The sequence below is a fragment of the Scomber scombrus genome, chromosome 10 (genome assembly GCF_963691925.1).
Source record: "Scomber scombrus chromosome 10, fScoSco1.1, whole genome shotgun sequence".
Classification (NCBI taxonomy): domain Eukaryota; kingdom Metazoa; phylum Chordata; class Actinopteri; order Scombriformes; family Scombridae; genus Scomber; species Scomber scombrus.
Window position 1 is genome coordinate 11,575,359 of NC_084979.1, and position 21,683 is coordinate 11,597,041.

The window sequence follows — 21,683 nt, forward strand, 5'->3', positions numbered from 1 at the left end:
TAGTGTTCCCAGTGTTTCTGTCAGCCAGTTCTTCCCTCCTCATATGTTTTTGACCATGGGAAAGGATGCCTTCATTAATGCCTTTAGCTTGGAAAAACATTGAATTTATCAGCAAGAAATTGTACAGAGATGTAGTTTGACAGCGAAGTGATGCTGGGTAATAATCTCAACGTCATGGCTAGGATGCAAAGGAGGGAAACACTTTACAGTGAAAAGCAGGCGAGTCCTCCAGGCACACACTCCAGTGCCAAGCAATCCTCTGCTGAACTTATGGCTACCTCTTCTTATCCCAGCCATCCATACAAATCCAAGCCACCAGACCCCCTCCCCCATCCACGCTCTCTCTCTTCTGCCTTGGACCTCGTTTCCGTAGCACAAAAGAATCCTTTCAGATTGAGACTGTTCTTATGGAGGCAGGAAGAAGGGGTTTTTTTTTCTTGGTTTTTTTTGGTTGGAGGGGGTCTCTTCGTGGGGAGGCTTTCTGGGGTCAATGCTAAAGCCCATCTGTGGGAGAACGGGGCTCGGCCATTAACAGCGAGCTCTTCACACATCAGCCAGTGCTCATAAACAGTGCCAGTGGAGCATTAACATGACAATGGGTGGGGGGCTGTGGTGAGGTTGTCTCACGCTCAGTCTGGGTCTGTCTACTCTGTGCTACTGGATGTGGAGTTTCTGAATTCACTCTGGATAATGGCTGCATTTAACCAGTTTAATGTGCAGGGCAATTTGACAGGATAAGCAAATTGTTTGTATATAAAATGTTCAGTGTCACTTTTGTGTAGCCTTAAAATTTAAGAATGATCAGTAACAATTGACAGAGAAGTAGAAAAGAGGAGTTTAAATGTCTCCTGTGAATCTGTGGTTATTTCAGAAGCTAAATATTATGCTTGGTGTTTAAATTGTGAAAGAATATTATGGTAATTCATCAATTGTGTGTCATATGTCCTAAGATAACCTTTATCCAATCTAGTAACCAATGATTGGGGTTAATTTCAGACATAATATCATATTTCAATTAGAAATATCCTGTGGTATGGACCAGTGAATTCAGCTGTCTGTTTATAAGCAGCTGCCATTGACAGGCAGTGCAGACGCTGGTGAGGACTTACTGTTCTGTACTGCACACCAAAATTAGCTTTCTTCCTAAATTTTCCAAGGTATCGTTTGTGCATTTTACTGTGCATTGATTATTTCCAGGGTTTCGAAATTTTTTTGAAAGATACTACCAACATGTTCACTGAATAAAATATTGAGGCTTCTCTAGGCTTCCTTTAATTTAGGTCAGACATCCCTCAATATATTTCCACTAGGCTGCACTCAGTGCATATGAGGCTATAGATAGAGTTTACAACATTTATAGACATTTAATGTTTAGTCAGTAGTGATAGCGGACATATGAAAAACATTTCCATTCAGGCAAAAATAATAGTATTCCAAAGCTTTAAGTGAAAATTTGTTTAAAATGTATTTAAATTTAGGTTTTGTTTGACTAATTTTCACGGTGAACTGTCATTGGGTCTTTTTGACAGTAGTTTGTTCTGCAGAATGAGTCCAATGAGTCCAGCTTATTGTATTATTCAATATAGTGTGGAAAAAGTAGATGACCAAGTAAACAAATTAAATTTAAAAATTAAAGCATCTAAACATGATAATAAATAACATCAATAACAGTTAATCTACGTCAATCAGGGGCTACAGACATATTTCTTTAAAATACAACACTCTGTGTTAAGGTTTTATGTATCTACGTACAAACTGAATTCAACCAGAAAAATATTAAGGCTCGGGAAGAACTGATATAAACATGCCATAAGTATGTAAGATTTAACAGTTTATGAAGAAGAACAAGTATGAGATTTGTCATGTAACTCAAAGGTTTATTATTAAATTTGAATTTAATAATATCTTTAGGCATAATTGTTATAGAATGTCCAGTCTTGTTATGGAAAAACTTCTCATATGAGGAGTGGCAGTGAATAAACAAATGCAGAACTGTTTCTGGCTCACCGCCACAAAAGGGGAATTTAACATTTAAGCTATTAAATTTGGAAATGATTGTATTACATGGGTAAATGTTATGTAAGATTTTAAATCTTTGATCTTGTTCGAAACACAGAATTGGAACGAGCATAAGCATGCTTTGTGACAGTTCATATTATCTAACTGTGAATTCCAAAAACTTTTCGTTTTGGCTGAAATCTTATTATAGTTTCACATTATGTTTGTGAATTTTATGTCTGTGAATTTTATTCCACCAAACGTTAAACAAGGTACTTGAAGATGAACATTTTGATAGCCTAAGTGACATTTCATTAACCTAATTATACATATTCGGCTCTGAGGAAATGTTCACAACTATAAAGATTACCTTTACCATCAAACAAAGCTTTAACAAAGATCATCCCTCTTCCATCCAGTTCTCTTTATATATAGTTTTATTATTAACAGTAACATTACTGATGCTCCAAATCATATCCATATGTGATGAAAAGTTCTGAACTACACACTGTTTCCAATAAGGCCTGCAAACAGAACTTTGAGAGTATTTCTGGCAATACAGAGACAGTGTAGTTATATTCCATAAGAAACTTTAAGCCACCTCCATTGTAAATATACTGTGTGGTGTAAAATTCCTTAATTAATTGTCACAGCTACCTGTCGGACTTGTCTGGCTTTGGCATCATTGTGGTGTAGACACTAAAGACAGGTACATCATCCTCTAGCCAATCATTATAAGTAAACGCTTCACACAAAAAAAATTGACAGTTGTATTAACCAATGGGAGCGCTTTTTGTTTTCCGTTACACATTCCAGCCAATTGGGGGACTAGTGGGGCGGGACACCTCGGCAGGAACATTCCCCGGCACAGTTTCACGTTCTGCCCAGTTCGATCGGCAACGGGAGCGGAAAGAGGAAAGCAGAGAGCCCGAAGGCAGTAGCCCCCACCACCGCCGGCCCAGGTTACCATCTAGCACCGGGAAACACAGCAGAGAGCCGCCGCCGGCAGAAGCCATTACCAACCAGTAACCAACCATGAGCAGCGAGGCCGAGACACAACAACCGCCGCAGCCTGCTGCCGATGCGGAGAGCCCATCCAGCCCGGCAGCCGCAGCTTCCGCGGGGGATAAGAAGGTCATCGGTAAGACTACTGGAAGTGAGCTAGTTAGCTAAGTTAGCTATACGGTGGAGGCGATGCACCAAAAGCGGCCGTTGCAAACATTATCAAGCCGATCACCGTCTCAATACTGCGATGAATCACCATGTTAACAATCTGACATTACTGTTTAAACACAGTACACGACAATGGCAAAAAAATAATTAATTTTACCGACCACAAAATATAATCGATTTTTGGATAATTTGTCGGGTGTCTATGAATTAGTGTGTAATATAACATGTTAAGTTAAATGTATTTCTCTTTGCTGTCGGTTAAATTAACGTTGGTTTTAACGTTAACACAAATTCAAAAATGTCAGTTGGTAACGTTAACCGTAGATGGATGGTTGACATCAACACTGCCTTTGCCTTTTTACCACTCTTTGTTTAAAATGATACAAGATGTAAATTATGAGCAGTTGCCCCAAGGAATTGCATTGATTTCAGATGAGAATATACTATGGGCAGAGGTAATCCTTCAACGTTAGCCGGCTAATCTGTCCGGTTCGTCGGCCTCTTATCGTCCATGTTGCCGGCCGGCCGTCACATGCGCGACCGTTGAAGTTAATAGAAGCCGTTTGCAGGGCCGGGTTGGTGTAAGGGTTACAGAATACTGGGGGACGTTACAACGTAAACGTGATTTATAGTTTTTCTAGCGGCTCACACTTAATAGTTAAGTTATTTTACAGTGTTCACTTTACCGGCCACGACTACTGTCGTCGAAAACAGGCTAGCTGCTGGCCGTCTCTTTGTTCACACCAAAGAGCCTGGTTCAAAAGAGTCGAAACATACGCTAAAACTTTCGGACAGCATGGGGGCAAACTTTCATACAGATGCTTATTTAAAAAAAACACACCAGAACACAACTCCCAACGCTTGTCGAATTTCGCTCTAATTCATGAGCTATAATTGCGGCCTATATTAGTTGAGCGTGTCGTTAGCATGGCCGTTAGCCTATCCAGCTAACGTTAGCTATTTACAAGGCTGAAGGGGCCAACCCAAAATGTCCGCCGTATAATTCCACTGGCTTCATTCGCCGTTTAGGCGTCTGTTCGCCGAAAACACACACATCGATCTATTTCTATTCGGCCTGACATAACCTTTAGTCACAATAGACACTATCTCATGTCCTAAGATTATTTCCGCTTGCTGGCTCCAATCCAACCACATGGTTGAGACCCAGGTAGCTATGCTAACAAGCCAGCTGGGCTCGATGCCTGCTTCCGGACGCGACACCACCACGTGGGGAGCGCTGAGTGCTGAGCAGTGCGGTTTGAAATGGGGCAGTAGCTCTGTAGATGTTTAACTTTGAAACGGGGAACATAGCCTACGTTATCACCAAAGCCGCTCCTTACGACATAGTCACGGATAATGTGGCTATCAAGAAGCCATTCGAGCTACATGAGAAGTAGGGTAGTCATTACTGGCTCATAATATTCTGGGCGTGTGCCTCACACCAAGTGCAGCTGGCACAGGGCACCCCTAAGCATCAGGGTCTATAAAAAGAGTGACAGTTGGGAGTTAAATATAACTCAAATTATCTGTGGCCTTAGTTAGTTTTCAATCATCTGTCGTTATTTGATTCCTTTCAAGTTTCTCATGCCTCGTGTAGCTGGAGAGGTTAGTTAGAATCTTGTCATTTATGTTATCCTAACATTATATTGTATAACGAAATGACTTAAGCTTATACTTGGTTAATAATCTAATGTTTTATGTCATTGCAGCAACAAAAGTCTTGGGTACAGTCAAATGGTTCAACGTCAGGAATGGATATGGTTTTATCAACAGGTATGTGGACCCTACCCCCATCACAGCTTCCCAAAGACCCTGAAATCACCTGTGTGTGCAGGAACATTCCCAATCCTATTATGGCTTTGATTTGCTTACGATGCTAACCAGACGATTTGTCTACTGGTCTCCATGCTGTAGTTACACGCTGCACTTAATTAATGCTTACATTTGCTGGTTTAGTTACAATCTGTCAACGTATGCATTGTTGTAACTCAACGGGATACTGCTAACTAGATGTAACTAAGTGGTTTATTCTTTTGTTTAGGAATGATACAAAAGAGGACGTTTTTGTACACCAGGTAAGTTGAAAGTAGTTTTATTGCATTTTTGTTCATTTTAAATGATGAATGTAAAATCTTAAATCTGAACTATTCACAATTTCAGACAGCCATCAAAAAGAACAACCCGAGGAAATACCTTCGCAGTGTTGGAGATGGAGAAACTGTGGAGTTTGATGTAGTTGAGGGAGAAAAGGTATGTGGTTGTTAATGCAGTCACTTTTGAGAGTAAATTCAGAGTTTTGTTTAACAAACAAAATTAAATTAGTTTCTAAAATTCAAAACTATAAATTATTAATTTTGATTATTGCCTTTTTAAAAATGTATTATATTACAAAAATCCACAGGGAGCAGAGGCAGCAAATGTCACTGGCCCAGGAGGCGTTGCAGTCCAGGGAAGTAAGTACGCCGCTGACAGAAACCGCTATCGGCGCTACCCCAGAAGGAGGGGCCCTCCCCGTGGTGGAGACTATCCAGAGAACTACCAGAGTGACGGAGAGGGTGAGCCAGGCAGTGGAGGCCGTGACAAAGGCAGCCGTGACGGGGGAGAGAGCGCCCCTGAAGGAGACTCACAGCCACCGCAGCGCAGGCCCGCTTACCCTGGCAGACGGCGCTACCCGCCATACTTTGTACGTAGACGCTACGGCCGCCGGCCCCCGTACACCAACGCACCACGAGGAGAGATGACTGAGGTACGCCGTCACAGGGCTTCCACCTGAAGCAGGCACCCAGGCATCCTATGACAGTGTGGAAGGTTAACATGTCATAGGCAACTAGAGACCCTCTCCTCTTCAAAACTCACGTGGTTGTGAACAATTGGTGTATCGGGGGTCTTGCCACTATATCTATCAAAATGATTGAAATAGGCCCCTAATCTTGTGTGTACAGAGCTACCTGATATCCCACTTATATCAGCCTCAACATAAAGCTCTACACTACATGACAAATGTTCTAAAGCTTGTTTGTCAGTAGTTTGATCTGTTTGCTTTCAGGGAGGTGAGGGTGATGAGAGCCAGGGAGGTCCAGACCAGGGCAACAAACCAGTGAGGCAGAACTACTACAGAGGCTTCCGACCAAGGTTCAGACCAAGGTTTGCATGTTGGCTTCATTGACGCAGGGCTGCAAAAATGGGAGAGTAAAAGATGGGGCTGTCCTAGTTTAAAGTCACCAATTTTCTGCTTATAAATTAACCCTTGCATAATAATAAAGGCACTTATTTTGCCCAGAGAAACTCTCCCTTTATTGCAGCCTAAACTCAAATTGCAGCTGTGCATTCAAATTTTCCCTTTTTTTCTCTTTTTTTATAATCACAATTGTCTTGTGACTTTTGAACTGCATCTTTTATCAGTGGATAATTTATTCTTTGCATGAGATTTCCAGTTCTTAGTTATAGTATACCTCATGTTTGCTTACAACATTTTGCTTGTACATTCCAGAGGTCCACCCCGTCCCAGACCGGTGCGGGACGGTGAGGAGGACAAGGAGAATCAGGGCAGCGAAGGTGGTCAGAACCAACAGCCCCGCCAGCGGCGTTATCGCCGTAACTTTAACTACCGCCGCAGACGCCCACAGACTGGTGGCAAACCCGGCCCAGAAACCAAGGAGGCCAAGACAGGAGGTGACCCATCTGCAGAGAAAACGTCCGCTCCCGAGGCCCAGCAGGGTGGGGCTGAGTAGGAAACAACCTGCCCACCGGCACCTACCATCTTTTACCATCGTCCGGGTGAGTCTATATCCTCATGGTGATCCAAAGCATGAGGTAATGCAGTGGATTTGATAAAGTAAACTGTCTGGCACCATAGAGCCCTCTGGCTATTGTCTCGCTTCCATATGAACAGCAGCTTCGGGATTTGGATTATTTTCTGCTGTCTGGTGATGATACGCATTTGTAGCCAACTCTAGCTTGCAGCACCCTACATGACTAAACCAATTGTTTGAAAATGTTCAATAAAAAAGCAGCATACAGATAAACAATGGACTAATATGATGCTTTTCTTTTTTTTTTTACAGTTTTTTTGTCAACAAGAAGAAACATCAAACAAGATCTGAGCAATAAAGATTTGACTTGACGATCGTCACAAGCTTGCACCATGCATTTGACCAGATTACCACCGATTGCCTGCAGAATCTATGCAGACCTGTTTTTTTTTGTTTTTCTCCTTATTTTTATGTGACAGCTACAAAACGTTTTGGGGAAACTGCAAATGTTTTTCTAAATCTGTCCTAAGTTTTTACACCAAATGGTTTTTAAAGAAAAAATGGAAATTTGATATCTGGTCAGTTTGACATTTTTAAATAACTTTTTATGTATTCAAAACATTTTAACAGAACGCAAGCTCAAATAAAAGTCCAGAAACCAGGAAAATGGTCTTGTGTGGGTTTTATTTTCTTCTGGTAAAGAAATGAGAGAAGACTGTTGGGAGTGTTATTTGTTCATTTCAGGTAGTCTTATTGCAGTAAATATTTATTCAACATAACCAAACAATGCCACAGCATACTAAACTACATTTAAAATACCATCTTTTCCAAAACTTGATTCTGTGGCCAAAAACTTATTGTACACTAGGACATCAACTACAGTCTCTTTAATTGACATTAACACACAATAGAACAAGATGCAGCCAAGATTTAGATTCAAGTTCCTTCTTGAGTTGAAGTGATAGGACTTAAGCAAAGTGTAGGAAACATACTTGAAATTCTTTTGCATGCAACTGTTTGTTAAATGTATATAGGCAAAAGAATTACATTTTATAGCATCTAGATTTTAAATAAAATCATACACTGAATCTAAAGTTAAGTATTTACTAAATCAAGTAAATTTACATCCACACCAAGGAAATTACAGTGAGTGCTGTACATGTTGAGTAAAAATTCCTACAGTAGTAACTCAAGTAAAAAAAAAAAAAAAAAAAGGTAGTCTGACAGAGCAAAATGAAATTTGAACCCTGGCTGTATTCAGAGTAGGGACCACTGGGGCACCAGGACGCCATTAGAGACTTTAATATCCTGTTTAGTCTCTGTCTCTTGGTTGTGGACTTCTGGGACACTGTTACTGTAATTCATGCAGTTCCTGTGTTCAGTATATGATTCATCAATGACAGTCTTAGACACTGAGAATCTCATACATTTGTCTCTTTACGTAGGCGCTTCATGCGCTGCACGTTGTTCTCCATGGCAGTGCGGTTGGTGATCTCTGTGGCACAGCTGGCAGGAAACCAGCCCCTTTCTCCATCTCGCATTCTCTCCCCAAAGCACCAGGCTAGGAAGAGCAGAAAGTTTTAGTAGAAAAGGCGTTGACACAAGGTTCTGGGTTTGATAGTGTATTACAGGTAACAATGGAGACAAACAAGGCCTCACCCTCTTCTTGCTGAAAAACGATGACGATCTCAGCCTGCTGCAGCCCCAGCTCATCTGGTTCCTTTGGCATGTAGGCTTTGGTGGCCTCATACTGTGGTAGACCTGAAACATATTCCCATAATGCGATGTAGTTTGTAAAACTCCAGCACTTTTATGTTGAATATGACATTTTTCTGAATTTTACCGTCAATGAAAAACTACATTGTATTATAAAAACACATTGTGTGCCCACTGTTGGGATATCTAGAACACATTACTTACTGGGGTGTGTCATTTTCCCTTTGATAACAATATTCAATATTGAACATTGAACATTAAACATGGATACAGTCGCGAGTACTGTATGTGTAATGGTTTTGTTTTAAATACAGTATAACATTAACACGGTCTCACAAGGATGTTTTATTTGTATTAACATGATCAATTGGACATTATGACTTAACATTCAGGGATGCATGTTTTGAGATTTTCTTCTACTAATTTTTATTTATTTATTTATTTTTTTTACAGATGATCAAGGTTTATGGGGATTTTTTTAGTTGTTTTTGTAATTTCAACTGTCTCTTTTCTTTCATTTCTCTGGATTCAACACAGCCGGATTCACTACAGCAGCACCCTGCACGCCCCTACAGAGCGGTGCGACAGTGACACTCAGTGGCAGATTGGGGCAACTGCTTTTTTAAAATTTTTTAATGAGATGGAGTGAAATCACAATTCTGTATTATTATTCCACACTTGCTCTGGTAATATAAATACATGTTTCAAAACATTACATTGAACATTTAAAATGATTGGCAACTTTTTAAAGACTAAATTAACTATATATTGGCATATTTTTAATAATAATAACTCTACTCATTGCAAAGTTCTTAATCTAAAATATTGTCTAAAGCCTTTAAGAGTCAGTTAACTTAAAATATATTTCTAATGAACACATTTTATACATAGCATATTTGTATGTATTTTTTATAAGTACTACTTCATGGGAAAACGAACAACAAGAAAAAGACCAACTTCCACTGATAAGGTCATGTGATTTCCTGTCAACTGTGGAGGTGGACGTCCAATATGTCTGCCTCTATTTAAGGTACAAGACAAGAGGGTGGAGCTCCCACTAAAGCTAGCGTAACTTGGTTAGCACTGTGAATTAACAGTCTATGGTTAACTGTGATAATGCTAATGCTAACTTTCACAAACAAAAATGGTTTAAAACCATTAAAAACAAAATGAACTTACCAGAACAACTGAATAAATTACTCTTTAGAAGGTCTTTCAGTTCAACCAAATGCTGAATAAGACTTTTTAGGTGACCAAAATATTACAATTAACTTTCATGAACAGAAAACATCCTGAACTAGTGATGGCAAAGTCTCCGCCTAGTTACGTCATGTTTACATTACCAAACCAATGTTGTTGTAGTGGTAGCAAATTTTCAGTCACAACGTAGCCATGCCCTAAAGCATACACTTCTTTATCATACAATTTAAATTAAATGGGGCCATAATTTACAAAATGAACATCATGCAGTATTGAAGACTTGAAACTAGCATTTACTCAGGTAATAAATCAAGTGATAAGTAAAATTTCCCGTAGGTTTTGTTGCATTTCCAAAACCCTTGAAAAGGGCCATATGTCAGACAATCAGACTTCTTTTTGGAACCAATAATTAAATGCAAACTATCTGTACTCTGTGCAGCACACTGTATTGCCAAACTGCTCAAAAGCTTCCATGGTAAGAGAACTAACTTGTCATTAGTTCCCACTAATGGAAATAATTCCAGTACACATTGAAACTCAGAGTCAACTCAAAGTAAATTTAAAAGAATGCTTGCACCCTTGGTAAATAAAGCACAATGACTTACCATCTTTACATGTGATGACTCCCGCCTCCTTGTGCTCTTTGAGAGCAACTATCCAACGAGCCCGGTCCACCCTTAGCAATAGAGACAAATAAGCACAATTGAACTCCAAACCCAGTGTCATCTACATGTGATAAAATGTTTCTTATAAATGAACTGCATAGAAGTATTTCAGGACGGTATTCAAGCTTCTGTCAGCAGAGGGAGCCAGACACAAAACATTTGGTTTCCAGTTCACACATGTGAATGTGATTTTGATCAAGATGCCTTCCAGACAGTTTGTTTTTTGTTGTTGTTTTTTTTCAGAACAAGGATAATTATCATGTTAAAATCCTTAAAATGGCATCTCCTCCGTCTCACTCTTTTAAATAAAAAACACTGTAGACACACTGTAGAGTTCATTCACAGTGTTTGTGCACGGGAGACTTCACGTTTTCACATTGCACTTGTGTAAGTATTATATTATTATATGAATATTGGACCAGAATTGTCTTGAAAGTTAGTGGAGATGTTACAAATATCTGCTCTGATCATGAATCTGATTTTTGGTGATCACAGAGTAACTTTCACTTTCAGCAGATGAATGCGTAAAAAAAATCTCTGAGTGGCAAACCCTGAACATACATCATTTGGCACACAGTAGGAACAAAGAAAAATATATTTTTGGCTGGAAGGGGACTTTAAAACACAAAACACTTTTTCAAGAGGCTGCCTTAAATTAAACACTCAGCATTCAGTGGTAACAGGATTATCTATGCATTTATATATTCATTTATATTTGACAAAGAATTTAAAATCAGATGTTCAGCTGCAGTAATTGTTACAAATGTCCATCATCCGTTGCTGTTTAATACTTAAATGCAGTGTTTTGAGATGTTAATTTTGACTTTGGATAATATCTTAACCACTGAAGTACAGCAGCAGTACCTGGACTCTGCCACCAGGCAGGTCTGCTCCGGTCTCCCCTCACTGTTCCTGCTCATCAGCAGTCTGAAAGACAGATAGGAGCTGTTCTTGGCAGGCGGAGACATCCGTCCCTCTGCATCGACCGGGACCTCCACATCCACATTCTCCAGAGTGGCGTAGTCCATCACCACAAAGCTCTCCTCACTGGCCAAACAAACACATTTTTTCACTCAGGCTTTAATGTGCAGTATATTTGTTATCTGACAGATCATGTCCTCTGGTCCCAACATGAAGCAACATTCACAGAAATTTGATTTTTAGTGACCTATTTACACGTTGTTGTGTGGCTACAATTTTACTATCTACTGTTAAGACAGATACACACGCGCACACACGCACACACACACATTCCTTGAGTATCTGCTAATAGGATCTCCTAGATCACCTGATGACTGGGTCACAGTGTTGACTTTACAACCCTGAAAATGACTTCAGTGTGTGCAGGCAACTCCCTCCTCTGAGATGACATTGTTTTGTTTCTCCCTAACTCAAAACAGAAAGCTACACTCTGTTGAGCTGACATGCTGAATGCAAGATTGAAAATTCCCAAGTATGCATGCACCACATCCATGCTCTCTCCCTGCTCCGTCCCCTTCCTCTCCTCTCTGTTTCTCATGTTCCCTGCTGACCTGCAGCTGGACCTGCTCAGTGTCCACATGAGTCTCGAGGTAATAACCACAAAACTCATAAAAACTGGTTCAGACATTTGTTTTCTGTAGCTAGGTTCATTTTTATTCTAAAAAGTAATTTGGTACGTTAAGAGGCTTTAAAAAGAATACTCCATCAATTCAGCTTTCCATCCCTATAACATTGTTGGATTCACAAAAGGCAATTTAAAAAGGATCAAAATCAATGCAGAGAACCAGCCTACATTAGCCATAATGCAACTCAACTTGATTAAGTTAACAGCACTGATCTGGTCCAGATTCACATATGTTATGCAAGTAGCAGCTAATGTAGCCTTGAGCCACATAAGCTGTTTATTTTATTTATTTGTTTGATATCACTTTATGTAATTTATCAGACTTTACAGAGCTCTCTTTAGAGCTACAAATCACTTTATATATCAAATTAAATTGAGTAAAACACAGGGAAAACATTAAAATGCTTGTGAAAATCATCACAGCACACGAAGGCCATTTTCATATCCAGTAATATTTCAGTTAATAGTATTGAAAACAAGCTCCCACTGACCTCTTCTTCTTGGTGATGATCAGTACATCATTGAAGAGAAATAGGTAGTAGCTCCTGTGGCTGAAAGCCCTCCAGATGCTGAGCTCTTCAGTGCAGACAGCCAGCTCGCCACGCTTCATCAGCCAACGCGAAGATGACACCAGTGGAAATGGCTGTGAGGACAAAATAATCATTACTCCAGGTTAGCAAACTGGATGTTTTTATTACTACACAATGGAAATCAGTCCTGTTGCATTATATTTCTTGCTGTTTTTATCCACATCCATAGCCAACATGCTCTTACCTTGATTTTACCAAAGTCCATCTGTTTCTGGATGGTATACATCTGCTCTGTCCTCTCCATACGCCTTGCTCCATCATTGCAGCTACTGACCAACTGTTGAGATAATAAAAACAATAATAATAATCAAAATCTTAAAATGTGGGGATAAGGAGATAGAGATACAGGACACAGCTGAGTTGTTTTGAGCATCTCGACCTTGCTGATGGCGTGCAGTGACCAAACAGCAGCAAAGTACTCTGCCGTCTTGTCTGGAGTTTTCTGGCAAATTGTCTGAAAACAGAAAACAAAGGCATCAAACTCTCAAAGGTTGTTTATTCCTGTAAGCAAGGCAATCTACTGAATCTTCCTAAACTATTAATGACTAATTACCTATTATTTCTTGTGCATCTGTATAAACAGTACATGCATTGTCATAGTCATGAATAAGAACCAAAAGTATACATATTTGTTCACTTTTACATTAGTTTAAATAGATTTTTTGATTATGTTCGTTAACATTTTTATGAATTTTTATCAAATAAAAGTTATATAAATAATACTTAAGTACTTAACAGACTGACAAAATTGAACAGCACAGAGATAATGTGACAAATGCATACCTAAAATTATAGTTACAGCCAAAAAATGACCTTTATGGAATAACTACTAACCAAACTTGAGGAATATAGATAAAGTAGCTCTCAACTTGCAGGCCATAAAACAAAGTAGGGTTGATCAGGTGATTTAAAGTTGTCAAGGCTGTATATAATAATGTTTCCAATCTCTTAGGAAATATGCTTCCATGTGTTTTACAATCAACTCAAAAATCCCTTGAATGACAAAGGAAATTTAGTTATTTAGAAAAGTTCCTCATTCTCAAAGTGTACACCTGCAAACAGATTTTTTGACTAGATACCGTTTCACTTTTGGGTTTGAGAGCTGTTCAAAAAGGAAAATAAAAGGTTCAACTGACATCCAGCAGCAGTGGCAGTCTGGTGACCCGCTGCATGGGAAGGATGAGAAAAGAGATCATGGGGAGGCCTCCACATTCACTGCTTCCTTCAATTTGCTTCAGGGTCTCTTTGAACGCAGTATTACTAGTCCTGTTAGATGGGAAGAAAAAGGGACGTTTAGCTAATCCCGCCTTTTAATGCAGAAAGTCAATAACACTATGCAGTTGGTTCTGCTACTCACAGCAGCTTCTGCAGCGTCCTCTGCTGGAAGGTCTCGTTCGAGCAGTAGACAATGTAGGGCTCAAAGTGGTGGGCAGCGTGTTGCTGAACTATATCACTAATGTCCCGAATTACTGGGTTGTCATAGTGACGACGTTCAAGGTCTTCAAAAAACCTGAAAATGCAGAGAGAGAGAGAAGGGGAAGTTAGTAATGAAAGAAAAAGACTGTTTTTCCTCCCACAGACCAATTACCTGAGCTGGATACACACACAGCTGTGTGAGGACATCGTTACTGAATGTGACTAACCTCAAGGTTTTAAATGTCAGGATATTAGTATGTGATAAGGACAGGAATGGATAGATACATTTGCAGTCTTTTATGTCCTGATGAGTCTGTTATAGCAATATATAATGAACTAGAGACTTTATGTTACGAATGACATTTTGTTATCATGGGATTTGTTTACTAACTGAAGTTACTATCCTGATATCAGTTTGTCACAGTTAAAAAGACTCAAATTGAGCTTGTTCTTTTTAAAACAGTTAGCTGCCTTTTCCATTTAACTAAAACATGTCAACAGTCTCAGAACAATCCAGAAAATACACAGATCCTGATCATTTCAGGCTCAAAATATACTAAAATGAAACTTTATTTCATTGCTGAAAAATCCAGATAATTCCATTTAACCACAAGTTTTGTAAATGCTTTACACTAGTGGCTTTGCAAACATATGATAAATGACTTTCAGCCACACCCCTGCAAAGTGCCATTTTTACAAAAAGGAGTAAAATGACACCAACAGCCCAACCCAGAAAGCAACGACAGACATACATTCACACACAGATACTGCATAACAGATAAAACATGTCAGCAGCTTGTGAGAAACATCTAATTTCTTCTAGGTTCACAGATCCTGTTTTACTTGCAAACATAAGGATCAAACAAAGAGGAAGGGTTCTTTTCCTGCTAAATCTGTTGTTATTCATGTATTCATTGAAGTAGCCAGCAATGCAGATAGCAACACAGAATGGTCTCAAACCCATTATCATCTTAAAGCTTGGGAATACCACTCGTAGCAGCTAGGCAGCAGAACCAGTTTGGCTTGCGTGTTTTAACATGTTGATAGAGCCTACAGGATACTGAAGACAAGCTGAGAGCACACAGTTTCCTTCAAACTTTAAAATCAATCCATTTTCCACTTGAGACTGTGTCTCAGTGGTAATAAATCTAAATGTGTGACAAAAAAACCACACAATGTGCAGGCCCATTTAAAATCTTAAAAGTCCTGTAGACATGCAGATAAGCAGCCATTACACTGCTTCACACACTGATAGCATCATCAGATTATTTTTTTCCACAAGGTGGCAAAACACCCCCTGACCTAGGTTTTCTACCGCCCTCTCACACACATGCACACATAAGCAATGACTATGAGAGTGTTGAGCCCACCGTTTGCTGACTTGTTGAATGACAGAGATGTTGGAGAAGAGGTGATGATGCTCTGTGGCCGTCATCGTTTTCCTCAGAGCTTCACTGCTCTGGAAGTGACGTACCAGGATGCCCAGGCTGTGCAGGTAGGAATGCTCCGAGGTCATGAGTTCAAAGATGGCCTGTCAAATGACCACACAAAAATGCATATGCAAGATGTACTCGAATTTTAGTTTTAATTCCTAAAAAAGGTCAAAACCATCATGTGATTCTTTTGCTGTTAGAAGCTTGATGATTTTCACTTTGTGTAAGTGAACAAAGCAAAGCAGTAGCCGGTTTCTTCAAAATCAACAAAGTGCAAAGCTTATGCCCCTTACACAAAATAATTTATCTGATGTAGCTGAAATGCATTCTGGTCTACTGAGGCTGCCGTTGGTGGAGATATTAGTCTATCTGTTTTCCTCCTTGGCAAACATCTCCTTGCATGTTCAATATTGGATCAGAATGGTGAATCTTTAGACTGAGTAACACCACTGATGTTTATTGATGTGTATTTTCAGCTGACAGGTTCAGTAAAAACGTATCCATGAGTATGAGAAAAGTATATAACTGCAGACAGCAAGACAGATCCAGACAGCAACACATCAGACACAACCGCAGTGACTGATTTGTAGTAGTGATCAAGGTTTTTACTGCATTACAGGGTTGAGTTGAACACTGCTGTTTGTGTTGAGGATCTTACAGTAGGTGAGCTATCACGTGGTAATGACACACCTTCCACACACTACTTCCTGGGAAGTAGCTCAGAAAGGACCAAAGGGCATTAGCTGAATTAAATCAAGAAAAGTACTTCTCAGGAAGAAATCTCAAATCTCAAATCTTATTACTTCACAAAGTTCCCACAAATGCTTTCATATCCCTAAACAGTAGCATTAAAACTGCTACGGATAGCTGTAGATCTGGATCAAGCTGCCTGAGCACTATAACTTTAGTACCTTTAGACCTATAGGACTAAAGGTACAATAGAGTGAGGCAAGCAGCTGTGCAGCAGACGGACTGAACTTGATTACACAGGCAGGGTGTGGCTTTATTCAAGGGCTGTATTGCACACAGAGTGGACCTTTGGTATTGACAAAACATCTACTGTCAGACTGCTATTGAAGGCACATAACCAAAAGGGAAAATCCACCATCAGATCCTCTTACAATCTTTAGATGTTATCAATCTTGGGTACTCAGTTGCTTTTGAGGAAGATAAAATGTAATTGGCTTTGCTGCTATAGCCACATTAGCTCAACCGGTTTTATCAACGTCTGCTTCTGTTCAGTGTGTTCCTACATTTCCAACGAAGTCTTTTGACAAAACCTTCTACCCAAACTGCCAGACAATGTTGGCAGGTGTGGGATAAAAATCAAGATTTTAGAGTGACACCATTTTTACACCCAAAGTTCAGTTCACTTGTCACAAGGAGCACTAGTAAAATCAGTTTCATGTTTTCTGTGGCCATCTGGAAGCTTTCCAAAGCTTTTGATAAACAATTTCTTAGCCTGGGCTTAAGATCGTGCCTGTATTACAAGGTGTAGGTTTTGAAAGAAGTGGATACTTAGGAGACAGGGAGGGTCCAAGGAAAGATTCTTTTGAGTTGCACAATGGGAAATAGAAAAGATTCAGTAGTTTTTAGTGCTTTACTAATGGGTGTTTTCACACCTGCCTTAGTTTGGTTGGATTGAACCCTAGAGCATTTGCATGTTGCAGTTGGTTTGGGCAGGTGTGGACATAGCAATCCCACTCGGGTGCATACCAAAACAACTGGACTTAGGCCTTGCTAAAGAGGTGGTCTCAGTCTGGTTACAAACAAACTCTGCAAGTAAGTAGCAACTCATCCAGTGATTTGGACCAAAGCAAATTAACTACAGGTGTGAAAACGCCATAATAAGGACTAAAAGTCAAGGTATCTCAACCTCTGCTGCATCGGTTTTGACCGTTTTTTTTTGGTTTTTTTTTAATCTGTCCATTGTGAGTCCCCCAAAGTTTATGGAATCACAATATTAAATCACTGGATAAAAACTATTAATGGTTACTGATACAGATTATTATTCCAGTAACTGTTTATTATAACTGCGGGCTGTGGTGGTTTTCCTCTCCATCTCAGTTGCAGAAAGAACTGAACAACACTGCTGAACTTGTTTTCATCACAAAACAGGAAAATGCTATTTTAAATTGTAGAGCAGCTCAGTTTTCTGAAACTGCATATTTTTTGTTGAAATGGCATGGTCTAGTCAATGCCCCTGACTCAAAAAACAACGTCTTATGGTTGCAATCTAAAAAATGTAAAATATTCTGTCACTGAGCTGCTTGAGAACTGTCCTGCAGGTATCTTACAATAAAGCAAAGCACTGTAAATTTCCAGCGTTTTTGATGGTTAAATTTGACTCAACCCGCTCTGACATTTCCGTAGGCATACTTGGCAGTGATGTACAGTAGCACTTACACACACACTGGCACGCGCTTACCTCTTGTCTCTTTCTCTCTTGAGGTGTGATCATTGTCAGGATATCTGTATCTTTCACCTTTGTTGGAGATACAAAAAGAATGTAATGTTATCACATGCAACTGCATATTTAAGATGTGTGTGTTAAAAATGGTAAAAATTAAATGTTAACGCCTGAAGCCGCTCAGATACAGTAGATGTTCTGACATCAGTCCCACAAGGGGTCACAGAGTGTGGGAGCTTATGCAGCGGCAACTGTAAGCTTTTATATTACACCATTTTAGGAACACGCTCTTACCTTGAAACAATAACAATATTTTATCAGATTACATACATGAAGAGATGTATGTACTTTATGTATGTATGCTTGAATCCTAACTGAATTAAGTTATTAAGAAGTAGTTTGAGGTTTACCTGTGGCAGCTGGCTCCAGGTGAGCTGTACTGGCCGATAGCTCTTCACGACAATGCCCTGGTCTTCAATAGGTGGCTCCACCACCACAAAGTCATCCAGCAACTCATCCTGGTTGGTAGAGTGTAGCCCTCGCTCACGTATCTCCTGGTAGAGACACGGTGTAGCTGAGGATCAAATTCACAACAATAATGAGACATCCTGACAGTGTCAATTCAGCCATATCAGCTTGTGATATAGTTTTGCACTTTAGATTCAGCCACATGTTTACATCACTGTGAGACAATGTTTCATGACCCTAGAGCGAGGAAATACTAATAAAAGTAGACAGAAAGTCACAGGTATCATGGCAGCAGAGGTGATGTCAGTCAACATAATAACATGCCACTGTGACAACTAAAGCGTGGAAGTTGAAAATGCATCTGTTTGGAATAAAGCTGATAGTAAACTCGATTCAATTGCAGGTTTCGGTCTGAAGTGTTTAATTACTGGAATGATACAGAGACCATAAAGTGACTGAAATGTCTTAAATGTACAGGTGAACTATGATTATAATATGATGTTTATCTTACATGAGTGCTCTTACATTTTAGAGAATAAATCAAAACATACATCATGGCCCACAAAGAGTCAGTGTCAGTGTTCATTTCAGTTAAAAAGATTCATTTTAGTGACTCTTTGCTGTTGTGAGCAGTTGGCCCAGTGAGTGTACTCTCTTCAGTAAACCTTTCCTATATCCACATAACTATAACTGAAAAAAATGTTTAAAAAAACAAAACATTTAAAACTGGAGAAGTGGCAATGTCTGATGGTACAGGAAATACAATTTTATATTCAAGACTCAACATTTTGACATTCAACCGGGAGTGTTCAGAGTGAGTGATTTCCTGTTTGGCCTTCTGCTGTTGCCTCAGGGGATCTGATCTTTTCAAAGATAGGCGGAACACGTACACAAATCAATTCAAGTGTTCTGTGAACAATATTCAACAACACAAAACTCCTCCACAATCCAATAAAAATGGTCATTGTTATTTTTATAATTATTTGTAGTCCTGTGGTCACATTTAGAGAAGTGGAACGAGTGACACATAATCAACATACCATCTTTAAAGGATCCACGCTGGTTCCGGTTCCTTCTTCTTCCCAGGGTTCGCTAGAGGGGACATAGCACAGAAGCCTGAGTTTATCAATATGGAATGCATTTGACTAGAATACTATGTTTTTATTATACCCTTTTTACTCTTGATAGCTCTTCCTCTCTTCAGCACTGCTTCTTTTATCAGTCTTTACAGGTTATATTTTTTGAAGTATAGCCTGGTAAAACCCCTATGAGGACTTCCTCAACACTGGTCTGGAAGATAGGAAACAGTTGTGGAAACATACCATCATCCCTATGACTAAAGGAGAGTTTTACAGAGGTCACAGCCAACGCTAACGGCTATGCTGGCTGTGATCTTTGAGGCTATAAGAGGAACAAAAATGTATCATCTCAGCTCTGTTTTCATCTGAGGAATATAACTGGCAAAATCAACACTTGCATACAAACGGTTGAATATAATATACTTTAAACTGACAGAAAAGCCGTGAAAACTAATATAAAAAAACTGGTTTTACAAGACTGAAACTAAGTTTTGAAGGCAAAACCTTTAAAAAAAATTAAAAAAAAAAAATAGATTTCAAGATTTCAAACACTGAGTTTCATGACATTATTCATCCTGGTAAATTGTTTTTTTTTTTTTAAATGGCTGTTTCTGATATACTAAAAACCCTATTTTTACACTATTTTCAATTAGTCATCTACTTCTAGTACAATATTATGCTTTGAACTCCACCTGGTCAGGATATGTACCTTGCGTCTAGGACTGCGAGCCGGACTAGGACTGGTTGCTATGTCTTCTTTGACAGGTTTCAGTGTGGATGCAGTCCCTTGTCCCTTTGCCATAGCTTCAATGTCCAGGCTGGTCACAGCTGCTCTATATGATTTGTTCCTGCGGTTCCTCCTCAAAGCAAAGCCGTCTCCATCACTGTCATAATCCTCCCAGGTCACATCCGGCCCCTGAGTTGAGTGACGGCTTCGGGTCCCACTGCTGGAGTTCTCCAGTCCCAATGGGAATGTCACCACTGTGGTGTGGTGCCGGTGTTTAGGCCGGCTGGCCACAGCTAAATTCTTAGGTATGAGCTGATGGGTGCCAACCTTTAACGCAGCTGCGCTGTGGGTGCTCAAAAGCACCTGCTTGTCTACTACATCCTCCTGGGGCACAGATGTTTCAGATTGCGGTGTGGGGGAGCTCTGTGGCTCGCAGCACTCATCACCTGGCTCAGATATATGGAGTTCTATGGAGAATTGGCTCTCCAGAATTAGAGGGGCCTGGTCCCCCATAGAGCTGTCTGACTGGGTATGAGACATGGCGTCCTCCTTCCGTTACCTTGGCCCGGTCCACTGACCTCTTCAGCACCTACAACATCGAAGGAGGCTGAAGAGGAGTCGACAAAATTATAGCATGCAAAACAGGAGATAGCAGTTAAAACCCCCAACGTGTATAAACTAGCACATTAAATGGAGACCAGAGAAAAACAGCAGTTATGTAAATGTCTCTTGTCTGGATGACCCTCAAATACCACAAGTGACCTACAGTGGGGCTCCAAGATCCCTTCCCATCACAAAACTGAGCCTTACCCGTGATCCAATTCCCCAGAGCAGCCAGTTGTGTCAGTCCTCAAACTAATATCAAGGCATTCAACCCGTGACTCACTGTTCACTCCTACACTGCACTTGCCTACACAAAAGCACACACAGGGAGACCTGCTCCAGCAAATCTGTGCCACAGAAAAAACAAGTAAACAAATTCACACGCCTTAATACTTTTAACCTGTTGCGTGCACACAGTAACCTCACAATTCTAAACATATTACAGTGACAATATTACAATGACATGTCGGGCGGTAAGAAATGAGTTTAATTGAGGTTTTAAAATGCATTCTATAAGGCTTTGAAGTAAAACAACTTATTAGCTTGTTTGACTATTTTCATTCCCAGTAGAAGTCTGAGTCCCCAATTTCTCCGCTGCCTTAAAGACGGATTAGGGTGGGAGAAAGAAAAATGTCTGCCTCACATTCCCATGGTCCATAACAGCGAGTTGACACGCAGCTCAGCAAACACAGACACTGAGAGCAGTTCACGGCCGTCTTACCTGTGTGGGGTGAAAGTACAACACAGAAAACTCTCTATGGGATGATATCACAGGTGAGTCCAGGAGCTGTGTGGGAGCTGCGGTCCACCGGTGAGTCCAGAAGTGCAGCAGCAGCAAAAGCAGCTG

At 40.0% G+C, this 21,683-nt stretch overlaps 2 protein-coding genes across 5 annotated transcripts; one reads left to right on the forward strand and one right to left on the reverse strand.

The window, feature by feature from the left end:
• Positions 1-2,882: 2,882 nt before the first annotated feature.
• ybx1 (Y box binding protein 1) lies at positions 2,883-7,590 on the forward strand. 4 transcript variants are annotated; one of them, XM_062426404.1, is made up of 8 exons: positions 2,883-3,139; positions 4,881-4,944; positions 5,213-5,246; positions 5,332-5,421; positions 5,573-5,917; positions 6,218-6,315; positions 6,662-6,948; positions 7,236-7,590. In XM_062426404.1, exons 1-7 carry the CDS (start codon positions 3,034-3,036, stop codon positions 6,900-6,902), a joined length of 978 nt encoding a protein of 325 aa, XP_062282388.1. In that variant the 5' UTR covers positions 2,883-3,033; the 3' UTR covers positions 6,903-6,948; positions 7,236-7,590. The 4 variants fall into 4 exon arrangements, with proteins under 4 accessions (XP_062282388.1, XP_062282390.1, XP_062282391.1 ...); XM_062426406.1 differs by having other exon boundaries at positions 6,218-6,303; XM_062426407.1 differs by having other exon boundaries at positions 5,573-5,854.
• Positions 7,357-21,683, reverse strand: arhgef16 (Rho guanine nucleotide exchange factor (GEF) 16). The gene is made up of 15 exons (XM_062426403.1): positions 21,558-21,683; positions 20,216-20,840; positions 19,468-19,519; positions 18,370-18,533; positions 17,978-18,034; positions 15,487-15,647; positions 14,058-14,210; positions 13,837-13,966; positions 13,080-13,154; positions 12,885-12,977; positions 12,602-12,753; positions 11,369-11,551; positions 10,445-10,515; positions 8,583-8,684; positions 7,357-8,484 (listed from the first exon to the last, which is right to left on the reverse strand). Exons 2-15 carry the CDS (start codon positions 20,771-20,773, stop codon positions 8,345-8,347), a joined length of 2,091 nt encoding a protein of 696 aa, XP_062282387.1. The 5' UTR covers positions 20,774-20,840; positions 21,558-21,683; the 3' UTR covers positions 7,357-8,344.